The 26,777-nt window shown below is 37.3% G+C and overlaps 1 protein-coding gene across 13 annotated transcripts in view; it reads right to left on the reverse strand.

Moving 5' to 3' along the window:
* RBMS3 (RNA binding motif single stranded interacting protein 3) overlaps nt 1-26,777 on the reverse strand; it is a 1,423,334-nt gene that overhangs the window by 115,105 nt on the left and 1,281,452 nt on the right. For all 13 annotated transcript variants that reach the window (XM_070492733.1, XM_070492730.1, XM_070492739.1 and 10 more), the window contains one exon: nt 21,803-21,909. In XM_070492733.1, coding sequence (XP_070348834.1) covers nt 21,803-21,909 — 107 coding nt within the window. The remainder of the gene's footprint in view (nt 1-21,802; nt 21,910-26,777) is intronic.

A 26,777-nucleotide genomic window follows, 5' to 3' on the forward strand; every position in this document is an offset into this window, starting at 1 on the left:
GGATTTCCATTTCTGCTTCATAAACCATCTGCTGTCTAATCTGGTAGCCTTATAATTTCTCACTATGGTCAAGAGCACCTATCATACATCCCATGGCATGAAAAAAAGTAAGAATAAATCCTTCAGTTAGGATAAAAATAAAAATAAAAGCTACTTAAAATGCATTCTTTTAGAGGAAAATGTTAAGAAATATTTATTTTAAAATAGATCATATGCCTCGGGGGTATGCAGGTCACAGAGCGCTTGTCCAATATATTGCTAGTACCTGTCTTACTGAGAATGGTAGAAAGGGAAGGCCATTTACACAAGATGGAAATTCTAGGCTTAGTAGCTCATAAGGAGGTGATTTTGTCCTGTTTCTAAGAATAAAACCACCTCTGAAAAACTACACTTCTGTAACTGGTAGTAGTTTCAGAAAAGAATATAAGTTCCATGACTGTTGATTCACAGCCTACCTACTTCCTTCATACACATCAGTACATTTGATCCTCACAACAACCCTACGAAGCAGGCAGGAGAAACACTTTCTCCACTTTCTAGATGAAGACACTGAAGTGTGGGAGAGGTCAAGTGACTTGCTCAAGGTCACACGTTTGGAGGTAGAACCAGATGTCTTCAGATGTGGGCTCTCTTCCACAGCTCTGCTATGACAATGACTGAGGATGTGAATGACAGCTGAGGATCATCTCCAGCCATGTGGGAGAACTTTCTCTATGGTAGTACGGGCATCCCACTCTTTGTTTTCCAAGACTGTCAACCTGGTTATTGCTTGTGAGCAGAAACAGAATGTAGAATGAAATTTAAAACTGACTAGGTTGGATTTTTTTTTTGAAATTTAAATTAATTAGACCAATGTCAATTTCCTGGCTTTGACAGTGCACTATAATAATGTAAGATGTAACAACGGGGAGAAATGGGGTGAAGGGTACACAGGATCTTTCTGTACATTTCTTTTGTAATTTCCTATGAATGTATAATTATGACAAAATGAAAAGTAAGAAAAAAAGGTGAATTAGCTTTGAAGGCTTTTGTAGAGGATAAGAAATTTCATAAAAACTTTAAAGAAAGGAAAAAAGAGCTTTCATGTTTGAATTTCTTCCAGTGTGGTTGAAGGTGGTTTTTCTGTTGGGCTCACTGAATTCCTCAGATTTAGCACATAAGAGAAATGAAAATTCTCAGGCTTCCAAACACAGGGCCTAAAGTCTAGTATGGCCTGCTACATTCAAATTTAGATTACATGCACTATTTTCCCTAAATAGTAATTTTAAAAGTATTATTGAGATTGGTATGAGGAATGAAAGTATAGTGCCATATACAAATGGGATTAACATACAGGGAGCATAAATGCATTGAAACGGAGTTTGCAAACAAAGTTGAGATGACTGTCAGAAGTTAATAGAAGTGCACTGAGAACACACATTTAATGATAACTGTATCTCACTCATATTAACGAAACATGCAATTGATACTATGACAAGCCGGGGGACTGGAAAATGAGAAGAGAATAAAAGAGCAGAAGTGAAGACAGATGTTTGTTTTTCACCTTGAGAGAGGCAAAGACAGTAGTTTCAAAACACATAGTGATCCTAAGTCTAAATTCTTCCCAGGATGGGGCTTCTGCCTTCTGACTGGCAGAAAGCTGGCCCTATGCTCAAGACTCCCAAAATGGAGATAACAAGAGTAAGCTGAACCTCCATGGTCCTGGGTGCTGAAGCGGGCAGTTGTAAAATCTGTCCATTTGGGATGAAAATTCCCTCTTAGAAATGCTAATTTTCTCTCCTCTAACTTATTCAAGATGCTACACCTGGGGCAGAAAGCAAAAAATGGGCTTTATACTCAATCCAGATATTGTTAGTTCATGAGAGATTTAGGATAATAATGACATCTTCAGCCTCCTAATCACCTCAAATTGTTTAAACCCTAGGGGACTTTACAGGAAGTCTTTCCTAGTCAACCCCACATTCACTTCTTTTCCTTCTCCTTACTTTCCAATAGTGCTCAGAGACCAATGCTGCCTAGCCTTTCTTGAATTATAAATTGTCTTGAACACTCTTTTCTTATGCCGTCTTTATTTATTCTGGCATCTTTAGGTAAGGATTTTTTTTCTTTCACATTGTACTTGAATGTCTCATGGATTATAGTTAATCTATCAGTTCTAGCTATGAATACAGTAATTATCCATAAACTTTCTCTCTTTGTTGAATACATATTTGCTAATCAGAAAGCCTAAGTTGGCTTCTTTCTCCATCTTAAACCTCCAACCATCTTTCAGAAGATGGAAAAGAATTGAAAAGATGGCAATATGATTTTGTGGAAAGGATATATGTTTGGGACCTGGGTTCAAGTCCTAGGTCTGTTACTGTCTAGCAATGAGACCTTGGGCAAAGTAGTTGACCTTTGACCTATTTGAGCCTCAGTTTCTTCAACTGTTAAGTGGTTTGGTAACACCTACCTCACCAGATTGTTGTGAAATTTAAATGAGATTATGTTTGTAAAGCGCCCAGCACAGTGCCTGGAGACAAGATACATATGTAAATATTATAATACAAAGCAACTTGTGGTAAGTGCCATATGAGTGGTACGGATGAGGTGTAGAGGAGAGAGGCTGGGGTGATCAGAGAAGGCACATGGAGGAGATAGAATTGAGTGGAGCCTTGAAAGATGATTAGGATTTCCACAGATGGAGATCAGAGAGGAAGGCCAGCTCAGGCAAAAGGAATAGTATGGAAAAATGTGTGTAAATAAAAAGGGCAAGATGGGTGATCCACTTGCAGTAGAATATTGGAGGGCAGTAGTGGGAAATAAGACTTGAAAGGAAAGGAGGGAAATTCTTGATTGCCTGGCTCCTCTTGGGGAGTCACTGAACAAATTTTGAGTAGGGAAATTATACAATCAAAGAGGGATTGGAGAACAAGAAACAGCATGAGACCCTGGAAAACAGTGAGAAAATCCAGAGCAATGAGCAACTGGAGTAGGCGCTTGCGGACAGGGAGGTGGAGAGAATCTAAGATGAGATTGTCATTGCAAAAGGGTAAGGAATGAACACAAGTTTCACCTACTTCACGATTTTGCCTAGGGACAGTCCTGCCTCTGAGTACCTTTGGCAAGAGGAGACAACAGGAGATAGTGTCAGGTCATATGCACTTTTGTGGGTGACATAACAAGGCATGGGATAAACAAAGGGATTTTTGAACGTAACCTGTTGGCTGAATATCACAGCACAACAACTAACACTTGGCCATACCTGTTTTTTATTTCACGTGTAACAGATTGTTGAGTTATAATTCTAATATGGTCTTAATGCAGATTTTGCATTCAATTTCCTTTTGTTTCTTTCCACAAAGGTAAAAAAGAAAATCGATTTTGCTGCTGTCTAGCCACCTTTATACTAAGCTAGAACCACGAAATCATCATCATGTAATTACCAAATTTTATGGCATGTTTACAAACTCGAGTCACACAGAAAGCAAAATAACTTGGAACAAAATGAAAATGTCACACCACGTATGTAGAAAAGTGATGTTTAACCCTGTCACTCTCTTTTAAGAGAGCTTATTAGATTCACAAATATTTTACATTTTTCAAGTTCACATTATCCGTGTACTGGAAGTATTTATCATTTATTTATAACAAAAAGGGGCATTTTTGTCATTTTCCAGAAGCAGCTGAGTTTGGCTTAGTATTTCAGTCATAATATGTATTTCTAGTCCTTCCAGACACAGTCTATACTCTAAGAGCTAAATATTTTAGAAGAAATTTCAAAATATGGCTTACTGGAGTAATTAGGATCTAATCATAACTTTCAATAAATATAGGAGATTTACCGAGACACATTGGTTTGACTTAGGAGCTGGATATTTGATATTCATAACCTTAAATGATTAACAGGTTAAATGAAGAGGTAATAATTATGGAAATACTGCTCAAAATGTACACATTAGGGAGCAGGCGTTACCACTTCAGGAAGATTTATAAACTGCAGTGCTTGGTCTTATCTAAGGAGCAGAGGATTACTGACTATAACAAGCCAATGAAAAAATAGTCTGATAGAATTATTTTATCACTTAAGAAACTATTTTTATACTTTAATGTGAATGGGGATCAAAAAGTTTGAAGTAGTAAGCTTTATATGGACAGATATTCACTAAAATTCCTGGAAAATTAAAACATTTATGTTTTAGCCTAACATTTCTTCTTTTTCTAATTTCTGCCTTGACACACGATGTATCATAATTGGATGAGTTACAAATAAATAATCACAAGGATTTCCAATTTTCTATGATCACATAAAGCAACACAAGTAAATATGTCGTAAATATTGCATATTTTCGTAAATATTGTGTACTGAATTAGCACAAGATGAATTCAGAAAGCCAAAGAAGAAAAAGATAATACAGTTTTCTAGATGTCATCTTTAAAGAGTTTATTTCTTGCAACCAATTTTAACAATATTTACAACTGTTAGCTGGCTATAGTTAAATCAATCAAGAAAATAAGATGACTTCAAAGATGTGTGTAAAAGGAGCTTGAAAATTATAAATGTTTAAGCACTGCTATTGTAATGAAACCTCACTTAACTTTGTTTATATTTATTTACCAGTATTTCTTGTTAGAAACATATCCTTTAGTGAGGAAGTCACAATACAAAATTATATATATGTACAATACGTGTTAAAAAATAAGATTTAAAAGAATTTAAAAATCTCTAGAAATAAAAGTTAATTTCAACAATGTTAAATATCAAAATATTAGGGTGGTATAACTAGAAATGACTTTTTTCCTTTCATATATTTTTTTCTGACCCTTGTAAGTTGTACATAATGAGAACTGCTTTCATAATGGGGAAAAAACCCTTTCATTAAGAAAAGCGCATTATATCCTCTACGACTTGCTTTACAATTTCAAATTAAGGAGGGAAAATGTCTATCATTTGCAAAAGTAATAATCAGAGTGATTCAGAAGTAAGCTTGAAAATGTCAGGAGGCATTTAGCTTTGTGGGATCAGTTAAATACAGAAGAGCTTGGATGGTGTAGACATTGCTACAACCAGACAGATAAAGGTGAGTATGGGCAGGAGGTCAACAACACAGACTGAAACTTCAGGGTTAGTGATACAGCATTTCTAGTGGTGGATGCTAGTAAGAATGCATAAATCCAAATGGCCATGCTGGTTGAGAAATTGAGAGTATCATATATGATACCTTAAGTGTGGATATCTAAGATATTCAAAGAAACCAATAAAAATCACCAGAAAACCTAAATGATCAATACCAAGTAAAGCTTTTGGCCAAAGAAAGGGCTTCTAATCTCCTTCCCGCTAAGGGAGGACCTAATCCTAATATGCTCAGGGCATAATTTCGGGCAGGTTATTGGAGCACTTGCTGAAAAGGGACATGAGAGAATGAACTCCTGGCTTTTGTAAGAGGCAAGTGGTAGAGTTTTATGGAGAAACCGCTCTGGCATGGTCAGGTGACTACTGAATGGATTGTGTTCTCCTGGCAGAGGCAGTCAACCACACAAGGCAGGTGTCTGCTCTCACTTGCTGAAAGGATGCTCCCTGGGCTATGTGCAGCTAGTCCCTCTCCTGAAGAGAAGATGAGGGACAAATGAGACATTAGACAAGGAAATTGCCAAAGTCTACAAAAGGGAGATTATACTCTGCGGTTCTGAGATAAGACAGAAACATCCTAGTTAATTGTCTTTTATAAAAGATGCCAATCAACCTGTGAAATGGCTCACACTATATTCCCTAATTTTCATAAGTTCTCAATCCAAGGAAAACTTCTATTCCAAATCATATTTGATTAGTTTGTATCATTTGACCAGTGATTTTTTTCTTCTTTCAAAACTCCTTTCTCATGGCTTCTGTGAGCCTCTCCCCTAGTTTTTGTCTGACCTCTCAGAGAACAGTTTCTTCTCTGGTGTTACGTGCTCCATCTGCCTTTGAGGTGCCAGTGCTCAGGGACAGGGTTTGCCCTCCCCCTATCTCCTTCTGCATAGTGATGACATTCGGTTTCTGACCCAACTATTACTTGTGTCCCAGTGATTCCTGAATCTTGGTCTCAAACTCAAGCATCTATCCTGAATTGCAGCCATTTATTGCCAAGTTAAATTAGTAAGTTCAATGTATAGTCAGTGTCTTTTTTCAAGTTATCATTTCTTGTTTTGGTGTTTACTAATATCCTTTGGTAAAAATGCTCTCTCCTGCTTTTGCTTGCAACTTCCCTCTAATCCATCAGCTATACTATTGTGCTGTGAGGACTGCTCTTGCGAGAGGCAAATCTGACCATATCATGATTCTTCCTTTCAGTGGGATCCTGTTACCTTTGAGATAAAACATGGCTCACAGAGCCCTTCATGATCAAGTCCAGATGGACTTACTACTTCCACAACCTTCCTACGCAGTTCTAGACTCCACCCTTCACCAAACTCAGTCACACATTCGCCCTGCCCTATACTGTCTCCTCTGGGCCTTTGCTGCTGTGGTTTTTGGCTGGAAACTCTCTGCATCACTGTCTGTGCGAAAATTTTACTTTTTCAGCCTCAGACTAGATGTCACAGCCTCTTAAAGTCATCTCTCTATTTCGTGTTAACTACTGCCTTTGTTCTGCCCTTGTGACCCAGGATGGGACCTAACATGACAAAGCTTGTGTGTCTCTCCACTAGATTCTTGGCTGTATCCATCCTGGTATCTCTTCTTCCTAGCCCAGTGTTTGGAACATAATAGGGACTCAAGAAAAATTTGTTAAATGCATTAATAAACGAATAAATGGCTTAAGGAAAATTTTGAATTTGGACTTCAGTTAACTTGGAATTGGAAAATGGAATTTGAGTGCTTTTAACGTTTCCTTACTTTATTAGTATAACTTCCTTTTAAAAACTTCAGCTGAATTCAATTGAATTTCTAAAGATAATGTTTCAGCTGTTGATTTGGTCAGTAGAGATAGAGGAAAGCAAGATGATTATTAAGATTGCTGAGAGACCTTTCCAATGTAGCAGGAAAGCCAGCACACCTGAACCAAAGTATAAGCAGGCGCCCAGGAAGAATCAGAGGCAGCTGAAAAACCTGGAGGGCCCTCTTCTCCAAGTAACTGACCCAGAGTGAGGAAAAGAGAAGGTCTGTTAAAAGTCATCTTGACATCTTCAGGGGTTGGTCAGGAATCAAGCAAATGAGACGCAAGGGATTTATCACTTTAAAAAATAGCAAAAAATAGGCAGAGAACAAAAAAAATTCACCTCTTTATGTTTGGGAATAGCACATCAAGGGAGTCACGCTGTTGTTTATACACTATGTCATCACGATATTTCTCTTTTTTGGCCCTTACTAAAGCCTTCTTGTCAGATAGAGAATTTCTCCCTTATATAGCAATAGAGGAAAGATGCAGACAGAATTAAGACTGGGAGGCTGAGAAAGCCTATTGCTGCACAAAAAAGCATCCTTAAAAGGGAAGCAGAAGAAAAGGTGTAATATCATTGTATGATGTAGCTGGCTAACAGTCTCAAAGTCTTGGGGGAAAAAAAGTTCTAGTTTGAGTTTGTCATGAAAACTAAAGTTAAATTAAGTCTTGATTGATAATCATAAAAGAGACAACAGAACATTACCATACTTATGTAGGTACTTCTGTTTTTATCTCAATCTGAATGACTGACTTTCATAAATTCCAAGACATAGTTTTCTTTTCACACATTTAATATCTGAGAAAGTGGGACTCATGATAATTGATAGCATTTGATAGGCTGGCAAGTTTCTCTTCTTTTTCGCTGATATTTAAAATAATATTTCATCTTTAACTGATGGTGTCTTAGAGCCAATGATGTAGTATATATACTCTTAAACCCCAACCACAGTAAGTAGGGTGAAAAATATAAAATGCTGAGGTTGCTACCAGGGCAAGCCTGCACAGCCAGATAGGTGAAAGTCTCAGATATCTGGCTAACTGATCCATATTCTTCCAGGTCCCAAGTGCAGTTTGATGTTACGTAGAAATTGTACACTGTGGCTTAAATATTGATGGGTATGATTCTGAGTCTTGTGGCAGGCTGGGACTACCAGGACAATGCCAACAACTCCAGAAATCTTCTAGTTGGTTGATGCCCTATTTAGTCGCCCTGATCCATGAAGACTGAGTCAAAGGGATACAGGTAACATGGAGATGAACCATCAGCCTTTCCCCTTGTAATTGCTTGCTGTAATCTTGCAAGCCTTAAGCCCCTCCTAAACCCCCATCCTCTACACCCACTCCAAGAACATAAATATGTTACCCCATCCTCTTCCTTGAGAACAGAGACTAGGCAGAGGACTGAAGCTCATCATCAATATCCTTATATCCCAAATTACACTATTATAGGAATTTACAACATTTACTTTCAATGGTTAGTGATCATAGGTTAGCAAATATTGGGCCCAGCAGCTTTAAAACAGGAACAGTTAGTTGAGTAAGAAAGATTTCATGCTAAGTAACTGCAAATTCAAGTTCTTGTGCCAATGGGAAGACTTCTTTTGAGATTAGAAGGGTCATTTTCCTCTCTAAATTCCAGGTAAAGCACACAAAATGAATAAAACTACATCTGGTGGGCTAGCTAACAAACTCAACTTGCAAGGAATGGCATGCATCATAATGGCCAACTGCTCTTTTCAAGATCATATATGCAAAGACTCTCCTTCAGTTTAAGGTTAAAAGGACTGTTTGCAGAACGTGGCAGTGTTGGTAGATACATCTTAATTTTTTTCAAGGTCTTATCAAAGAAAAGAGTTGGACAACTAATTGCCAAGCACTGTAATATACACACAGTAAATAGTAGTGAACTATATAGATGATGTGTCTACTTTCGTGGAATATGGTCAAAGATATCCTGAATCTTCATGCGATTACTAAGTTTTTCAAATAATTCTTTAGATATACTATTTCATATGAAATTGTGCTTCAGTTTCTCCTCAAAGTATTTTTATTTCTAGTGGCTCATTGGGACAGTACTTCAATTTCACATCTCTGAAACATAAATTTTCTAATGTTCAGTATTGTAAAATTAAATTGCAGCCAATATGGCTTCAAAGCTAATAGAAATGATGTATTTCTGTGCCTCGTTGTCAGGTTTCTCTCATATTTAATAAGAAGGATGTTGACTGGTGATTGATCAGATAGTTTATGAACTGCATGCAATATTCACAGTAGATCCAACTGAAGGCAAAGGGGCTACTTGAGTTGAGTTGCTTATTGTCTTTCTCACTGCTAAGAATGTTTCAAAGCATGAGTTTTACATTATCATTGGTAATAGCTAGTGACAAACAAATGCCTTCAAAAAACACAACAAAATTTTCTGTTCATTTCACAAGAACACTGACTGTAGAGATAGCCTCTTTCTCTCCAGATTTTACATAGCATGTCTGTCATTTCTTCCACAGCCATCTGTGTGCCCTTTAACATCAACATTTTCCATATCAATGTGACCCATTTTGGTTCTTAAAGTAAAGGGCCAATAACCTTCTCATATGCAGATAAGCGGATAAATAAGAATATTATAAGGCCAGCCCAGTGGCACAGCAGTTAAGTACACAAGTTCTGCTTCGGTGGCCCGGGGCTTGCTGGTTTGGATCCTGGGTGCGGACACGGCACTGTTTGGCATGCCATGCTGTGGTAGGCATCCCACATATAAAGTAGAGGAAGATGGGCATGGATGTTAGCTCAGGGTCAGTCTTCCTTAGCAAAACAAGGAGGGCTGGCAGCGGACATTAGCTCAGGGATAATTTTCCTCAAAAAAAAAGAAAGAATATAATAAATGATAGTACAAATAATTCAATGCATTAGGCTAAGGACTTTTTTCTTGCTAAAAAAGCTATTTGAATCTTTACATTGGGTCCGATATTTAATGATCCTTTTGAAATGATTGCAAGCCAACCGGTCACTCATAGATGCATTAAATTAATGAAAATAGGATTAGGGCTTTTTCCAAATTCCTTAGAAAGTTTTCAGTTTGTTGGCTGAGCAGAATAGTGACATAGTGACTTGTTTTATTGTGCTTTGCTTTATTGTGTTTCACAGATATTACGTTTTTTACAAATTGAAGGTTTGTGGCAACCCTGCATTGAGTGTCTATTGAACCTCATTTCTGCTGTCATTTGCTTACTTTGTGTCTCTGCATCACATTTGGGTAATTCTTGCAATATTTAAAACATTTATTATTATTATTATTATAATATTTGTTATGGTGGTCTGTGATCAGTGATCTTTGATGTTACTATTGTAATTGTTTTGGGGCACCATGAACCATGCCAATATAGACAGAGAGCTTAATAAATAAATGTTTGGGTATTAGTAGATAAATGCTGTGGGTGTTTTGACTGCCCCACCCACCAGCTATTCCTCCATCTCTCTCCTCAGGTCTCCCTATCCCCTGAGACACAACAATACTGAAATTAGGCCAGTTAATAACCCTACAGTGGCCTTTAAGTGTTCAAGTGAAAGGAAGATTTGTATATCTCTCACTTTAAATCAAAAGCTGGAAATGAATCAGCTTAGTGAGAAAGGCATGTTGAAAGTTGAGACAGGCTGAAAGCTAGGCCTTTGAACCAAAGAGTTAGCCAAGTTGTGAATGCAAAGGAAAAGTTCTTGAACGAAATTAAAAGTGCCACTCCAGTGAACACACGCAGAAAGCGAAACAGCCTTATTGCTGATGTGGAGAAAGTTTAAGTGGTCAAACCAGCCACAACATTCCCTTAAGTCAAAGCCTAATCCAGAGCAAAGCCCTAACTCTCTTCAGTTCTATGAAGGCTGAGAGAGATACGGAAGCTGCAGAAGAAAAGTTGGAAGCTAGCAGAGGTTGGTTCATGAGGTTTAAGGAAAAAAGCTATCTCCCTAACACAAAAGTGCAAGATGAAGCAGCCAGGGCTGACGCAGAAGCTACAGCAAGTTATCCAGAAGATCTAGCTAAGATCATTAATGAAGGAGGCTACACTAAACGACAGATTTTCAGTACAGACAAGACAGCCTTATACTGTAAGAAGATGCCATCTAGGACTTTCAGAGCTGGAGAGAAGTCAATGCCCAGCTTCAAAGCTTCAAAGAACAGGCTCACTCTGTTGTTAGAGCCTGATACAGCTGGTGACTTTCAGTTGAAGCCAATGCTCATTTACCATTCTGAAAATCCTAAGGCCCTTAAGAATCACGCTAAATTGACTCTGCCTTTGCTCTATAAATGGAACAACAAAGCCTGGATGACAGCACATCTGTTTACAACATGGTTTACTGAATATATTAAGCCCACTGTTAAGACCTACTGCTCAGAAAAAAAGATTCCTTTCAAAATATTACTGCTTATTGACAATGCATCTGGTCTCCCAAGAGCTCTGATGGAGATGTACAGAGACAAATGTTTTCATGCCTGCTAACAGAACATCCATTTTGTAGCCCATGGATCAAGGAGCAATTTAGACTTTCAAGTCTTATTATTTAAGAAATACATTTTGTAAGGCTACAGCTGCCATAGACATTGATTCCTCTGATGGATCTCGGCAAAGTCAATTGAAAACCTTCTGGAAAGGATTCACCATCCTAGATGCCATTAAGAACATTCCTGATTCATGGGAGGACGTGAAAATACCCACATTAACACACGTTTGGAAGAAGTTGATTCCAGCTCTCATGGATGACTTTGAGGGGTTCAAGACTTCACTGGAGGAAGTTACTGCAGATGTGGTGGAAATAGCAAGAGAACTAGAATTAGAAGTGGAGCCTGAAGATGTGACTGAATTGCTGCAATCTCATGATAAAACTTTGATGAATGAGGAGTTGTTTCTTATGGATGAGCAAAGAAAGTGATTTCTTGAGATAGAATCTGCTCCTGGTAAAGATGCTCTGAAGACTGCTGAAATGACAGCAAAGAATTTAGAATATTACATAAACTTAGTTGATAAAGCAGTGGCGTGGTTTGAGAGGATTGACTCTGATTTTGAAAGAAGTTCTAGTGTAGGTAAAATGCTATTAAATAGCATCGCATGCTACAGAGAAATTGCTCATGAAAGTAAGATTCAGTTGATATGGCAAATTTCATTGTTGTCTTATCTTAGGAAATTGCCACAGCCACCCCAACCTTCAGCAACCACCATCCTGATTAGTCAGCAGCCATCAACATGGAGGCAACACCCCCCACCAGCAAAAAGATCATGAAGGCTCAGATGATGGTTAGCATTTTTTAGCAATAAAGTACTTTTTAATTAAGGTGTGTACACAGTTTTTTTAGACATAATGCTATTGCACACTTAGTAGACTACAGTATAGTATAAGCATGACTTTTATATGCACTGGGAAACCAAAAATTTTGTGTTTCTCACTTTACTGTGATATTTGCTTTATTGTGGTGGTCTGGAACTGAACCCACAATATCTCTGAGGTATGACTGCATTGTTCAATCTATAACAATTGATAATTGGCTGTAACACAACTTTAAATAAAGACAGTTGGCTCACGCATTGGTACAGTTACCTTGGATACCCATGCAATTTGTTCTTTGCATCGATGAGAGGGGCATAAACGTAACCAATAGACTGGATTCTACTCAATAATAATCATAAAGCAAGATCCAGCTGATTATTGTTATTTGCAGTAATTATATCCTATAAAGTCACCATGAACACTGAATTAGTGAATACTGAATCATTGCTCCTAGAGGAAATGCAGAGTTGGGCTCCTGTGAGCCCTTGGTCACAAAATGTTTTTACCAACAGATCAATACCTAACTTGTTTTATGTGTGTTTCTGTCTAGAGACCCCCTATTTAATATACATCAATGATTCACTAACATTGAACTCACAGCCAACAGCCCTATTAGTCATGCCTGAACAAAGCTTATCTCTGTTTGTTCCCCATAAGATATAGCATGGATTTCTTGTGCTTAGGAACACTACACAGCACTTTAGCACTACACTTGGGGGCCATTTTAAATGGTGAACTCACCAACGAAAAGCACAAAAATGTGAAAAATATGGCCCTAAATAAACCAAGTAAAGGACACGTGTTTACAGCATGAGAGCCAAAACAAGAAGGCAGAGCATCAAGTTTTCAACTGCAGCAGAGAGCATGCGTGGGACGACTCAAACTTGTCACTGCTCTGCACATCTGCAAATGACTATGGAAGCACCATGAGTATTGATTTTGAAGTTACAAATAAATTTTAGTGAGTAGCTAAATGTGTAAACATGGAGCCTATGAACAATAAAGATTAACTGTATCTTTTTTCAAACTGATAATTTCATGAATCGGAGTCTTTCATCAAACAACGGAACAGTGCATAAACAGCATTAATACCTCTATTTGTAAGGTTTCCAAAAATTCCTTACACAGAATCTACCACCCTTGAAATAGATTAGGATCTGGAAGCTCAACGATTATTTATATTCACTACTATGGAGCCATAGTATATGCAAGAAAATTCCTCTTTCTCAATTCTTTGTTAAATCCAGTAAGTCACCAACGGTGGCCTTAGAATGCTGCTTCTGTCAAAGATAATTGCTTTGAAGGATACTAGAAAGTACTTGAGCATCAGGATTCCTTTTCATAGTCACAGACGTTGCATAAGCACCTTTGGTATCCTAAATTAACTGCCATTATTTGCCAGAATTTTTAGGTTAATTATTCATTTTCTTTTCCTTTAAAAGCATCAGCCACGTAATTTATCAGTTCTCGATAGTAACTCAGTCTTTTCCTTGATAATCTAGCAGTAGTTCATGTTTTCCTTTTCCTTTTTTATTTTTTTTCCTTTTCTTTCATCTTCTCTATCAAAGTTCCCCTGTCCTTGTCAGCTCTTGGCTTTTATGATTACATGACCTTCAAGAGAAAATTGGCTAGAAATTTGAAAAACACCTAACATGTCAGTGCTAAATAATGCATAAGATTTGGAATGTGATCTTATACAAACATTAAGAAAATGTGGGTTAAAGTTAAAATAAATTAATTTCTACTTGTTTTATATAATGAGTTAAAAATTCAGCTGGAAAATTATACTGGCAGCAAATTTTCTTTCAAATAAATGTTGCATCATTCAAAATCATTCCCATTTGGAAAATAAACTGATGTGGCATAACATTGGAAGCCAAGGAATTAAGCATTTCCAGTTGTGAGAAACACACAGCAAAACTGGCTTTTCGGTTAAAAAGCCTTGAGTTGTGTTGATGGTATGATGATAGTTATAGTAGCTGATACTTGAGCATTTATCGTTTGTCAGGCACTGTGCTTAGTGCTTCATCTTCACCACCTCATTTAATCCTTCCAATCACTAAATGTATGCTTTTAACTGTTCTCCTTCTACTGATGAGGAAACTGAAACCTAAAGACTGAAAAACTAGCCGACTGCTGTCACTCAGCTTGGAAGCTGTGGATTTATGATTCCAACTCTAGAGTAGTTTAAACTCTCTAGAGTGGTTAAACTCTTAACCACTAACGTAGAGTGCCTGGTAAATTACGAAGAAAAGCAAACAGTATTGAGCACATCACACACGTCGACACACACGATTCCTTAAAATTCAGAAAGAATTATTCTTCTCAATGAGTACATTTGAGAAGGACTCAAAGTTTATTAAATAACACACCAAAGCTCAAGTTGCTTCTCTAAACATGATTCTGTCTGTGCCGCTGAGCACCAAGGGCATGAGGCCTCTACCAGCCAAGTCACCAGGTGGAACGTCCCAACCTGGGGGAGAACCACAGGTTGTAAAAGCATATAAATCAATTTCTCAGTCACCTACCCTGAAAAACAAACACACACGCACATACAAACAAACAAGCAAACAACTAATGCTTAGTAACAAGACATATGTGAACTGATATTCTTGTGGCTGCTCCTGTTTTTGTTTATTATTATTATTATTATTATTATTATTATTATTATTTTGGCTTTGATTTTCTTTCACTCTTGTATAAATATGGAGCCAGTTACATTCAGTAATTTTATGTCTACAACACTAAATTATATTCTATTCCACTTTTAACCTCCTGCTTTGCAGACAGTGAAGCTGTTTGCCATTTTAGGTTCCAAGAGGGCAGCATATCCGTCTGCAGGTTTATATCACGTCCATAGGATGCAGTCTCGTGCCTTGCACACAATAGACAATCAGTAAGAGCTTATTGACTGACTGAATGCTTTTTGTTAAAGCTGCATCTTCTTCAACACTGCCTTTGAAAAAATCTCTTTCAAACAGAATTCTTCTCTTAAAAAGAATATTTCTGCAAAAAGTAGTCAAACATTGAGAAAGTAAGACAGGAATTAGGAAACAAGGAGATGAGGAAAAAGGGCAGGGGTCATTCCTACACCTCATTGCATCTTCAGGACGCAGCATAAATTATTAGTCATGGAAGGAGCAAATGCTTTAGGATGATAAGATTACTGATGATGATTGTGATAAAGACACAGCTTAAATTGATCATTATGAGGCCAAATCTGTGTATATTTGCTTCATTAAAAAAAAAATAAAAACAAAAACAGACAGACAAAAAAATTAGGACGTATCCCTCAAAGAAAAATTTTATTTATCTAGAATTGGATATAGGATGTAACTATTGTGTGATTGAGTACGGTTATCTGTCTACTCAGAAATCTGAAAAGACATCTTTGTCTCAATCATAAATGGATTCAGCCAGAATGAATAATTACTCCTAATACCTTGAGGCACAACAAGGAGGAGGCTCAATGTTTGGAATCAGGTTCATCAACTTTGTCTGCACTTGGCTATGGACTTCATAATAGCATGAGAAATCCCATTCTCCCACATGACCTTTGCAGGCCTTCATTCACTTACTGGCACTGAAGAGAATTTTTATTAATAGTGGCTCTGAATGGACAAGAGTTATAAAACTTTACAGCACAGGGGAAGTTTTCATCCATCACTGAAAACAAGTTGATTTCAGGTCTGAAAATAGACAACATATTATCTGGCTTATAGGTCATAACAAATCACTTAGCTTAAGTTGGCTATGATAAAACTGATAACCTTAGCTTTCAGTTCACTAGTAGAGGATTTTGTGAGTGCATTAACTAGGTCTACTAGTTTAAGGAAATTAAAGTACACTATGTCAGTTTACCCTATCTCTTAAACATTTTCAAACTAAGATGCCCAGGCAGGGCCATAGCATTGCACCATGCCAGTGGGTGCCATTTACATCTAGTTTATGTAAATGGACCCCGTGGTATCATGTGGTGTAAACACTGTACTCCTGTACCCAGAGGCCTGTGACTTGGACAAATAAAAATGCACTTAAGGGGCTTGCCTGGTGGTGCAGTGGTTAAGTTCGTGTGTTCCACTTCAGTGGCCCATGGTTTGCAGGTTGGGATACTGGGCATGGACATAGCACCACTAGTCAAGCCACACTGTGGCAGCATCCCACATAAAACAGTGGAAGATCAGCACAGATGTTAGCTCAGCGACAATCTTCCTCAAGCAAAAAGAGGAGGATTGGCAATATATGTTAGCTCAGGGCCAATCTTCCTTGCCAAAAAAAAAAAAGTTTAAATAAAAACTTAAATAAAGGCAAACAAAATGTCTTCCAGAAATAATATAACATCATGTCTCATCTAAAATTTACTCTTTAATTGGGAATAGGTAAGGAATTCAAAACTTTAGTATTCCTAGAATGTATCCCAAAACAACTTTCTTCATCTTCTCTCCAACATAACTTGTAAACTATTCCTGGGAACTTGAGCATTGATTGGTAACAATATTATATTAGTTCCATTAGTTCATTTTTATATGTAGACTATGAAGATAATCTTACTAAATGTTTCTACCATAAGGAAAAATATCTTCAGAGCATCAAATATAAAATATTCATTATTGTTTATTGCTTTTAACTTGGCTGGAGCTGAGAACTGTAAATACGAGAAAGGCAAGAAACATCATTTTCTTGATTTTAGTTTTTATAATAAAACCTTGGCATTTTTTCACTAGACATATGAGCACTTTGTTGGGTTACTTCTTGTTCAATTGCCATGTCTCTTGTTTGTGTCCGTGGCCTAAATACAATTTCTTGGAAGTACAATTCCCAAAGCAATTGTTATCAATGACATTTACTGATTCAATTAGTATAGAGTTTGGGAAGATTTTATGAAAGTTAGATAAAAGTTTTGAAGCTGGTGAAAAATTGTTAGTTTATGATATTTGCACAATTTAAGGATAACAGCTCAGCATGTAGATTTGGTGAAACAGCATAATCTACTGTGATTTGAAATTTAGCATTTATGTATATTTGAAAATTCTGAAGGAAACCCAAAAGACCAGTCACAGCAAAGATCAACATAAAGCCATTCAAAATTTGAGAGACTCTCATCATCACAGTGAAACCATCCATCCTTTGATTTGATCCAATCTTGTTTACAAGACAGTTGACTGTTTTTTGATCAGTTGTTCTTATTATTTGAGGTATAGAATCCAAACAAATTTGGTGGCCTTTTTGGTAGTCATTGGAAATGTATTCTTTGGAAATACAGGAGGAAGTAACATGAGTTCCTCTTCGTGTTTCTGATATAATTTTGGACTGATGTGAAGCATTCCTCATTCCAGACCAGTCATTTGGGGGAGCATGAACAAGATCAATTTGGGCCACACTTTGCCTGAAGTAGAGATCTGAGAGTATGGTCTCAGATGTACTGGAACTCCTGGCCACTGTAATGTCATAAGAGTCATAGCGATGATAAAGTGAGACCATTTCTGAGATGGGGTGACATTAAAAACATTTCACACCACTACGGCATAAGTACTGGCCAATCAGAATGTAAATACACAAGTAGGATCCTGGGGAACTCCTGCTGTGCCAGGCAGCACCCCCATCTTCCTGGAGAGGTCCTGGAGGAGGCAGCAGGGTAGAAGGGGCAGTGGCTATTTACCAAATAATTCAGATGCATTTTAATATTTTAACAAGTTGCATGGCTCTTCCGGTTTACAGAAGTTGAATATCAGCCCTGTCCTTGGCTTGAGATTTTCTAGGACAGTGGTTCTCAAAGTGTGGTCTAACGACACCTAAGGGTTCCTGAGGTCCTTTTAGGAGATCCATAGGTCCTCCCTTTTTCAATGACATATCTATGTTAAGCTAATTTTCTTCATATACTTAAACCAAAGAGCATACTGCAATAGGTTGAATGCTGAAGAAGATATGCAAATTTGGTTATCTTTTACAAAGCCAGACATTAAAAGTGATTTGCAAAAATGTAAAACAGGGCCATTCTTCTCAAGAAAAAAATTGTCTTTTCTTTGAAAAATATATTTTCCACAAAAATAAATCACTTTTGTTAACATGTGATGGGTTTATTTTTTTTAACAATCTAATAAATAATAACTGTTAAGAGTATAAAGGGATCCTGAGACCAAAGTGTTTGAGAACTGCTGCATTAAGAAATAAAATGATAAGACCTGTAGAACACCCAGAAAGAGAGGCCTAACAGCCTCAATTCCTGATCATTCTGCTCAGAGTTTCAGTCGTTACTTGAAAGATTAGTTAATAACTTTAAAATATCCCTGTGCTTTTCACTTACGCAAAAACATTTCTACCAGCATATACTTATATTTCAAAACGTTAATTTACACTTATTTCTGTGTATAAAGTTTTCAGCCTTAGATTTTTTGTAAAGAAATGCATTTCACCAAACTATGCTAAAAGAACTGTTATCAAAAGGTCACCCAGAAAAAAACAGCTTTACATAATAAATTAAAATTTTAATTGGCCTATCAATTGTCATGTTGAAGGTACTTCTAAGATGCTTGCAATCCACTTGTTTTGTATCTTAAGCATTTCATCAGAAATCTTTTTCACATTATCACTTTTTACCTGATTTTCAAGAAAGAGGAAAAATAAACATTAGCCACGATCTACGCTATTATCTCAAATTCTGAAGCATCAGATCTACATTATGATCTTTCATTTTAAGGGAACAACAAATGAAAGGTGTATGATTATTTTGTATAACAAAACAAACAAGCAAATGAGAATAAAACTCAAAACGACCTGATAAAGCTGTGCTGCTAAAGGGCTACACCATTGGCGTAGAGGCAAAAGAGAAGCTAAACCACCCGTCAGAAACGGACTTCACGGAAAACTGCATTTCTCGATCTTGACATTGGATAAAGAAAAGGGACCCAAAAACAATCTCTCTAAGAATCTGACCCACAGTCCTTGCTTTGGTTAGAATGTCAATTCCTGCCATCAGCGTGGTCAATGACTTTAAGCAGAGAATGCAGGTACTGCCCCCAGGTGACTAACAGGAGCAAATGCAAATTGTGTTGTAATAATGCCAGTGATCAGAGGAGAAGAACCAATTTCAGAAGTGTTAAAATGTGAAAAACAACAACGACAAAAATGGTGTCTTAGAATCAACAAAATACAGTAATTAGAATTTACTGGTATATAAAAATTAGTTAAATATGGCTTATTTAGTATTAATTTGTATTATGTCATACTTTATCAATCATACTAATATACTTTAACTTACTCTAGCAAGTAAAATGCAAGGCGAAATAGAAGTAAAAAATATATAATCGAGGCCGGCCCAGTGGTACAGCGGTTAAGTTCGTATGTTCTGCTTTGGTGGCCCAGGGTTTTCCGGTTTGCATCCCGGGTACAGACATGGCACCGCTTGGCAAGCCATGCTGTGGCAGGAATCCCATATATAAAGCAGAGGAAGATGGGCACGGATGTTAGTTCAGGGCCAGTCTTCCTCAGCAAAAAGAGGAGGATTGGCAGCAGATGTTAACTCAGGGCTAATCTTCCTCAAAAAAAAAAACAAACATATATATAATGATGGGTACACGCAGTTATCCAACATTCTTGGTATGTCTACTTCTAAGATCACAATCCAGGTATGAAAATTAACATGCTCATCTCAAAACCAAGATATTTGCTAAGCATATTTTTACTGCATGCCATTTCCTTTCCTGATTTCTTTCCTCAGAATGTACCTATATACTTGGAATATATTTTTATTATTATTTAAGACAGATAAATTTATCAATGTTCCTTCAATCAATGTTCCTTGATTTTCACAGTTCAACAGGAAAATCTACAGCTCTTAACAAGCAACTTTTGAAAACAAAGATTAGAAATATACCTTTAAAACCTACATTTAAATTATAAGATGCTCTGGGTGCTAAACTTGACTCCATATGCTTCCCTGCCAGCGGTACACAAGGTCTTCACCATGCCTCTAAACCCAAAGCCCTGGATTCTGTATGCAGTAGCAGGCAGCTCTAACTCTACATTTCTTTTATGTTTATTGGTTTGGTTTCTAAGAAACGTAGACTCAGGTGAGCTCTCCTGCTGGAGATGGCTTCTATATTGTGAATGTAATAATACAGATTCTTAAGGAGACAGGAACTAAGTTTCAGCCATTAGTGCTAAGTTACCTAATTGAGTGTTGAGGCTTTTGGGTTATGCTCTGTGATCCAGAAAGGTCGCTAATCAGTAGGCATTTGACCAACCAAATTTTAAAAGATAAACAGAGTTTTTATAGACTACGGATGTTTGGTATGGGACCAACGTGATAATGAGTGCTATCAGAAATCAGCTGTCTTCTGGGGGCAGTGGGGCTACCTGCTGATCAACAAACTGTGTGCTAAAAAAGCACCGGTCATTCCCTCCTCACCTCTTTTTTTGAACATAGCATAAAATGCCTTTCTAAAGTTGAGACTATTGAAACTCTTGCCTTTTTTAATTATCTTCCAGCACTCAATGGTGATTCTCTTCTTTACTTCTTAAGGTAATGAGTTATAGATTATACAGTACTTGAGCATAACTATACACTTTAACAGGGATTTTGAGACCTGCATGGAAATACTCAAAACAAGCGACAGTCTTAAAAACTGAAAAATGGCTAAAGATTTTGCTGAGAAAAATTCCAGCCTCCTTTCTTTCCCTACAACTGTTCTCTCAGTGTTGAAAATGTAAAATCCTGCATCAAGTAGGATGCCTCTTAAATGATAAATGGAGGAAGTAGGTGCTTTGAATAGAAATACTAAATAAGGCTATTCTGTTGAAATTATGGCCTTGGTACAAAATGGCATTTATTCAAGTCATTCAAACAACTCCATTCCATTTCACAAAGAATGAAAAGACCTCTTAGAAGCCCAGACACCTTTTCCTTGTCTTCTTACAACAAAAATAACCAAAAGGAATCCATTCCCTAGTGGCACTGGATTCTACCGTTTTGTGTTAGGAGGGTAAATGGATAATTAACTGCTACATGCTCTTCTCCTTTTTGAGAAAAGCAAAATCTTGTGTGGATCAACTTTTTTTCTCCTTCTTGACCAACAGAAAATATCATATTTTAGATTGATACATACATATATAAACACATATCAACACATTTGTGAACATATGAGCACATGCATAAATACACACAAGTGTACAAGTGGAGGATCTCAATGGTAGAATGAAATAAATCTAAATTTTTGTTTTAACACAAATGTTCAACTCTCACTATTGAGTCCACTTAAAATATTTTCTTAAGTAATTATATCCTCACTTTTTAACTATTATACAACTACAGGTCAATTCTTTGTGGATGAGTCTGGAGTGCCCATCAGGTTCAAGTTTGGTGAAAGACAGGAGACTTACGGTAGTGCAGAACTGAGGTCCATTTTGGAGTCCTATAATCCTCCTCAAGTAATTTTATCTTGAGCACATTAATAGAGGCCTGCGCATTTGCCCCCTTTGAAGCCATTTGGTTTTCCACAGGACCTGATTTCATCATGGCCCCAAATGTCTGCCTTGCTGCCCTTCAGAGGGATGTCTGCTGCCAAATTTCTGAGCAAAAGTCAGTCAGGACTCACCTCTCCTTCCCTGGGCCAAGGCCTTCCATTCTGGGTGTATTTGCTTTGATTCTGTCGCTTCTTTTGTCCTCCATCAGCGAATTTGCACAGTAAAGGCTCACTAGGGGCTGGGAAGACAAGAAACCAATTCTACATTAGCAAATCTCCCTTAAAAATAAGTGATTATTTGAGTCACAGTAGTGCTTTGTAATGCATATCTTTTGAAGTAGTTTTGCTTCTGAGAGATATTTGGACCCCTTTTAGTCTCAACTCTGTTGGCCGCTGTTCTAACTAACTGGGCTTCAAAAAGGTCCTGGCAGATCATAAAAGAATATAACAAATATTGTTGAAAAAATAATCAGTTGAAGCACAATGTGAATTTGCCTCAGAAGTAAAGAGTCAAGTGTTGACCCCTCCCAGCTATGTTAGAAACAAAATCGTAGCCAGTATTTGTGGATAAATATTTCTCCCTCAAAGCAACTATATTTTCACTGTAGAAACTGTAGGATTCTATTTCGGAAATAGATACTTAGGAGCTTCTTTCTAAAAAGGGAGCTATTTTGCTAATTGCCGCCAAATTAGCTTTATATTCTCATTAATCCTCTGAATTTCAAAAAGGCGAGAAGTTGATTGTCCATCCAATCCCTTTCACTCTAATTTTCTGGTAAAATCTAGCCAGAATGTCAGGGAGAGTAATTTTTTGAATATTAAGTGAACTCACTTGATAAACTATAGGCAAAGGACATGGCCCTAACAAATGAATCATGGACTTGGGAGAAACGTGGTGGTCCTGGGTGACTTAAGTAAATTTATTTCCTAAGAGAAAGTGATCAAAACTAAAATATGACAGAACTCCTTTTCCAACAATGACATTGCAAAATGACAATCTTTTAAAATACAACAGGGCAAAAATTATTCTTTGAGAATTGATGCCCCTTCCACATCCAGACTTGACTGGGAAAATTGGTACTTGTCATTATCACAAACATAGTTAAAAATGAATGAATAAAAACAAACTTGTTTTTGGTGTAATGAACTTCATCAATGCATTAACATGTCTGGGAGGGTTTTTTGTTAGTTTGCTTGAATAAACCAAATATTAATTTGTAAATTTATAATCTGAAAACCAAAATGAACTCCCTCCTCCCATGACCCCCTGCAAAAGTGTGTTGTGCTAAAGATTAATTGTATTAATGGTCCTAATTCTTTACCCATCCCTGGATCCTTGCCTTTTGCCATATAGTATTCTTGCGACCCTCACTCTGACTCTTGAACTGATCCCATGTGAATTGCTTTGGCCAGTGAGAAGTTAGCAAATGAAACATAAGCAGAAGCTTGAAGTGGTTTTAAGCATTGAGGCTTGCTTCTTTTGTTTCTCTGCATGGCTATGTGAATATGCACAGCCTAGCCTGCTGGAGGATTAGATACAAATGTAGATGAGTAATCCCTACCCTCCTAGCAGAGGCCAAACTAGATCATCCAATGGCCAGTCACCACTCAGACATGTCAGTGAGCTCGCCTAAGATCAGCAGGGGAACATAGATAACATGCAGTTGACCACAGGTGAGATTGGTCAACACCATCCTACAGATGTGTGAGCTAAAGAAATCTTTACCATTTCATGCCACTAAGATTTTGTAATTGATATGCAGCATTATTGTCTTAATAGATAACTGATACCATTTTCCCCAACAGCCATTTCTCTCCATTCCCACTCCCAGCTAGGTTGCTTGCATTTAATAATCTGGATGATTAGTACACCACTCTGTATATGGAGGGCACGCAACAAATATCACTGCCTCACTGAGCACAAGTGCTTTTCAACTATCTACTCTTATGAGCCTCTGACTTGGGTGAAGCCACAAGAATCACAGAAGGGACAGGCTGAATCATGAGATGTCTGCAGACAGTTGCTGCCATCAAATTAGAAGGAGGCTAAATTCTTTCTCCAAATGAAACACCACAGGGTAGATATAATCACTGGACCCCAAAACTCTATGCACAAGAAAATGTCCTGTGAGACTTCAGTAGTATAAATTTCTATATACAAAATTATTTTCCACTATACGGTATTTTCTCTCTTGCCATTTTAAAGATTCAAGGTACATCCATCCGTTCCAATGGGATGGTCATGCTAACATGTGAGTCTATCACTGGCAATAGTACAAATTTCTCATAAAAGGCAAACAAATCTAGAAATACCTTAAATTTTCTGCTGTAAAGAATTGTAGAATTTACCCTTTATGCTTCTTTGAATAATGGCCTTCATGAGTCATAATTTCTACTGTCTAAAGCAGTATACGCTTTACTGTTTCCTAAAACTGATTCTTTTAGGGTACATAGTATACCAGTTCTAATGGTCTAGGATCTGATAATGACTTCTCTTTAGATTGTTCATGTTTTTATAAGCTTTAACATACACTACTTTGGGTGCATTTAATTGTTAGGGGTAGCAGTCTGCTTCCTGGGTTTGAGGTCTGGCTCCCTGACTCATTAGCTACAAGACACTGGACACTTTTTTCTTTTTAACATTTCTGTAATTCATTTTTCTTATGTATAAGATAAGAATAATAATGTTATCTACCTCAGAGAGCTGTTGTGAAGATTAAATAAATTAATGCACGGAAAAGGCTTAAAACAGTGTATGGTACATAAATAAATATTAAATCCTTGTTAGCTACAGCTACCATTATTGCTGAGCATCTCTATTAGCCACTGGCCAGCTACCAGCTGTGAAACCTGATCACCTATCAGAGTCAGATTGTTCAATCAACACGGCTTAATTTTCATCAGCTCTGTTCCATTTTAACTCCATGGTGGTTTGGCTGCAGAACTTTCGACTAAACTCCAAGAACGACAAAAAGAATATCTGCTCATGGGGAGGATCTGTATTTTCAAAATGGTTCTTGCTGACTACAGCTTGTCATTGGACCATCTGCCCCTGACAGCCCAGGTTCACCTTCTGAGTCATCGCCAAACTCTGGCTTCCATCATGCCGTAAATATGATGCAGGCCATGTGTGTTAATACGGAATTGCCTCCAAAGAATGCTCCCTGTTCCTTTTTCTGGCTTGAAAAAAAATTATTACTATTATTTTTTTGGTCGCTCAGTTGCAAGAGATCTATTGGCAGTTTAAATCCATTAAAGCTGTATTTTACTACTAAGAAAAGGATTGTGTCATCCACACAGCAACAGATTTTATTGGGGATTTCCTCCTCCAGGTCCCACGTTCAAATGTTAAAAACTTTTCTAGAGCCAAGTTCCCAGAACTCTTTCTTGGTTGAAAGAGGTAATCTCTATCTTTAGTCTGCCTTTGTTAAAACAATTATATACCTCTAATTACATATCTAAAAAGGCAGAGCTTTCCCAATTCTCTTGTTTAAATACATATGTTTTAAGTATGTAATATGTATAAATACTGTACATTTATTTAAACTAGGGAATTGACATATGTGATATATATGCATACACACACACATACACACATACGTATTTAAAAACCTTTTTTGAGAAACCTTTGAAGCTCTAGAATTAGGGGGCAGCAATGGCCAGAAAAGGCCCCGAACAAATCACTAACCTAACGATTTGTCTACCCACTGGCATAAAAATATTTTGTAGAAGCATTCTTGAAACAAATCTTAACAAATAACAATATTCTAACTTGCCAAGGATCAAATATAGATAGACTATGAGAACCTACACTGAAGTTTTCCATCATTGAAAAGAGAACTTTCAAAAAAATGTTTTTAACACTAAGGGAAACGTAAAAAGTCATAGACTGAGACTTTTTAAACTTTTAACTGAGACGTCTTTGTGACTTGTGTTTTACAGTGTCTTAGAGGCCTCAAATCTTAGCCACTGGACATTTGAGGCGCTTCATAAATTGTTACACCGTGGATGCCAAGAATGCCTTACTTATATCTATCAACATTGGTAGGTTGAAACATGCGCTGCTACTTTATTAATTTGAAGATGATTATGATGGGAAAGCAGATAGGGCTACAATGTTTTACTAAATGAATTAAAAAAGTAAACCCCTAGAAACAAAATGTCAAATATGTTATTAAAAAAAGATGGAATATCCATAATATTATTCTTGAATTCCGGGAGTGTAATTCTGATTGTTGGTTTCCCAACAGGGAATATTTCATTGAGAATGGAAGAGAAAATATTAGTAAATTAGGTGAATTAAGATTTATTTAATCTTTTAGTTCTTAGGTGATTTCTAAATACCTGCAAGATAACATCCAAACTCCTTGATCAGAAAAGAGTTGACTCCTTATTCTTACCTTTCATCACTCTCCTCCCACCCCACGTGCTTAACAGTCCCCTCTTCTAAATGCCTATCCCAGCTTCCCCACACAAACAGCATCTAGCAAACTCCTAATCTATCTTCAAAATGTAGCTCAAATGTCACATTCTTTGAGAAGCTCTGACTTGACCTCATCTCACTTTAGAGGGAAATTACCTAGTGCTTTCTTAGCAGAGTTTGATAGGTTGAATGCTGTTTCTGTTTGTGTTAAGTCCTTTGATAGTAGCAATTTCCAGGCTTGATGGTGAAAAGTGACTATAGCAGAGGTCAGGGTTTACATGTGTGTGTGCTGTGAGTGTGTGTGTGCGTGTGCATGTGCACACGCATACTGTTAACAGCATTTTGGGCATAGGTATACGAAATATTTGAAAGTGATGCTACTCAAAGTGTGGTCCAAGGACCAGCAGCAATGATATCAGCACCTGGGAGCTGATTAGAAATGCAGACTCTTGGGCCCTTCCCCAGACGTATGGAATCAAAATCTGCATTTGAGCCAGACCCTCAGGTGACTCCTGTGCACGCTCAAGTTTGAGAAGCACTGGTTTGATCATGACTGGCTCCTTCACTGAAGGAGAAATACGTCTCAGATGTTAAACATGAGTCCTCTGAATAATGAGATGATTTCAGTAGCACAGAAATATTATATTGTCTACAATTTCCTTATTGCAGTATTATGGTGCCAAT

The sequence above is a fragment of the Equus asinus genome, chromosome 21 (genome assembly GCF_041296235.1).
Source record: "Equus asinus isolate D_3611 breed Donkey chromosome 21, EquAss-T2T_v2, whole genome shotgun sequence".
NCBI classification, from domain to species: Eukaryota; Metazoa; Chordata; class Mammalia; order Perissodactyla; family Equidae; genus Equus; species Equus asinus.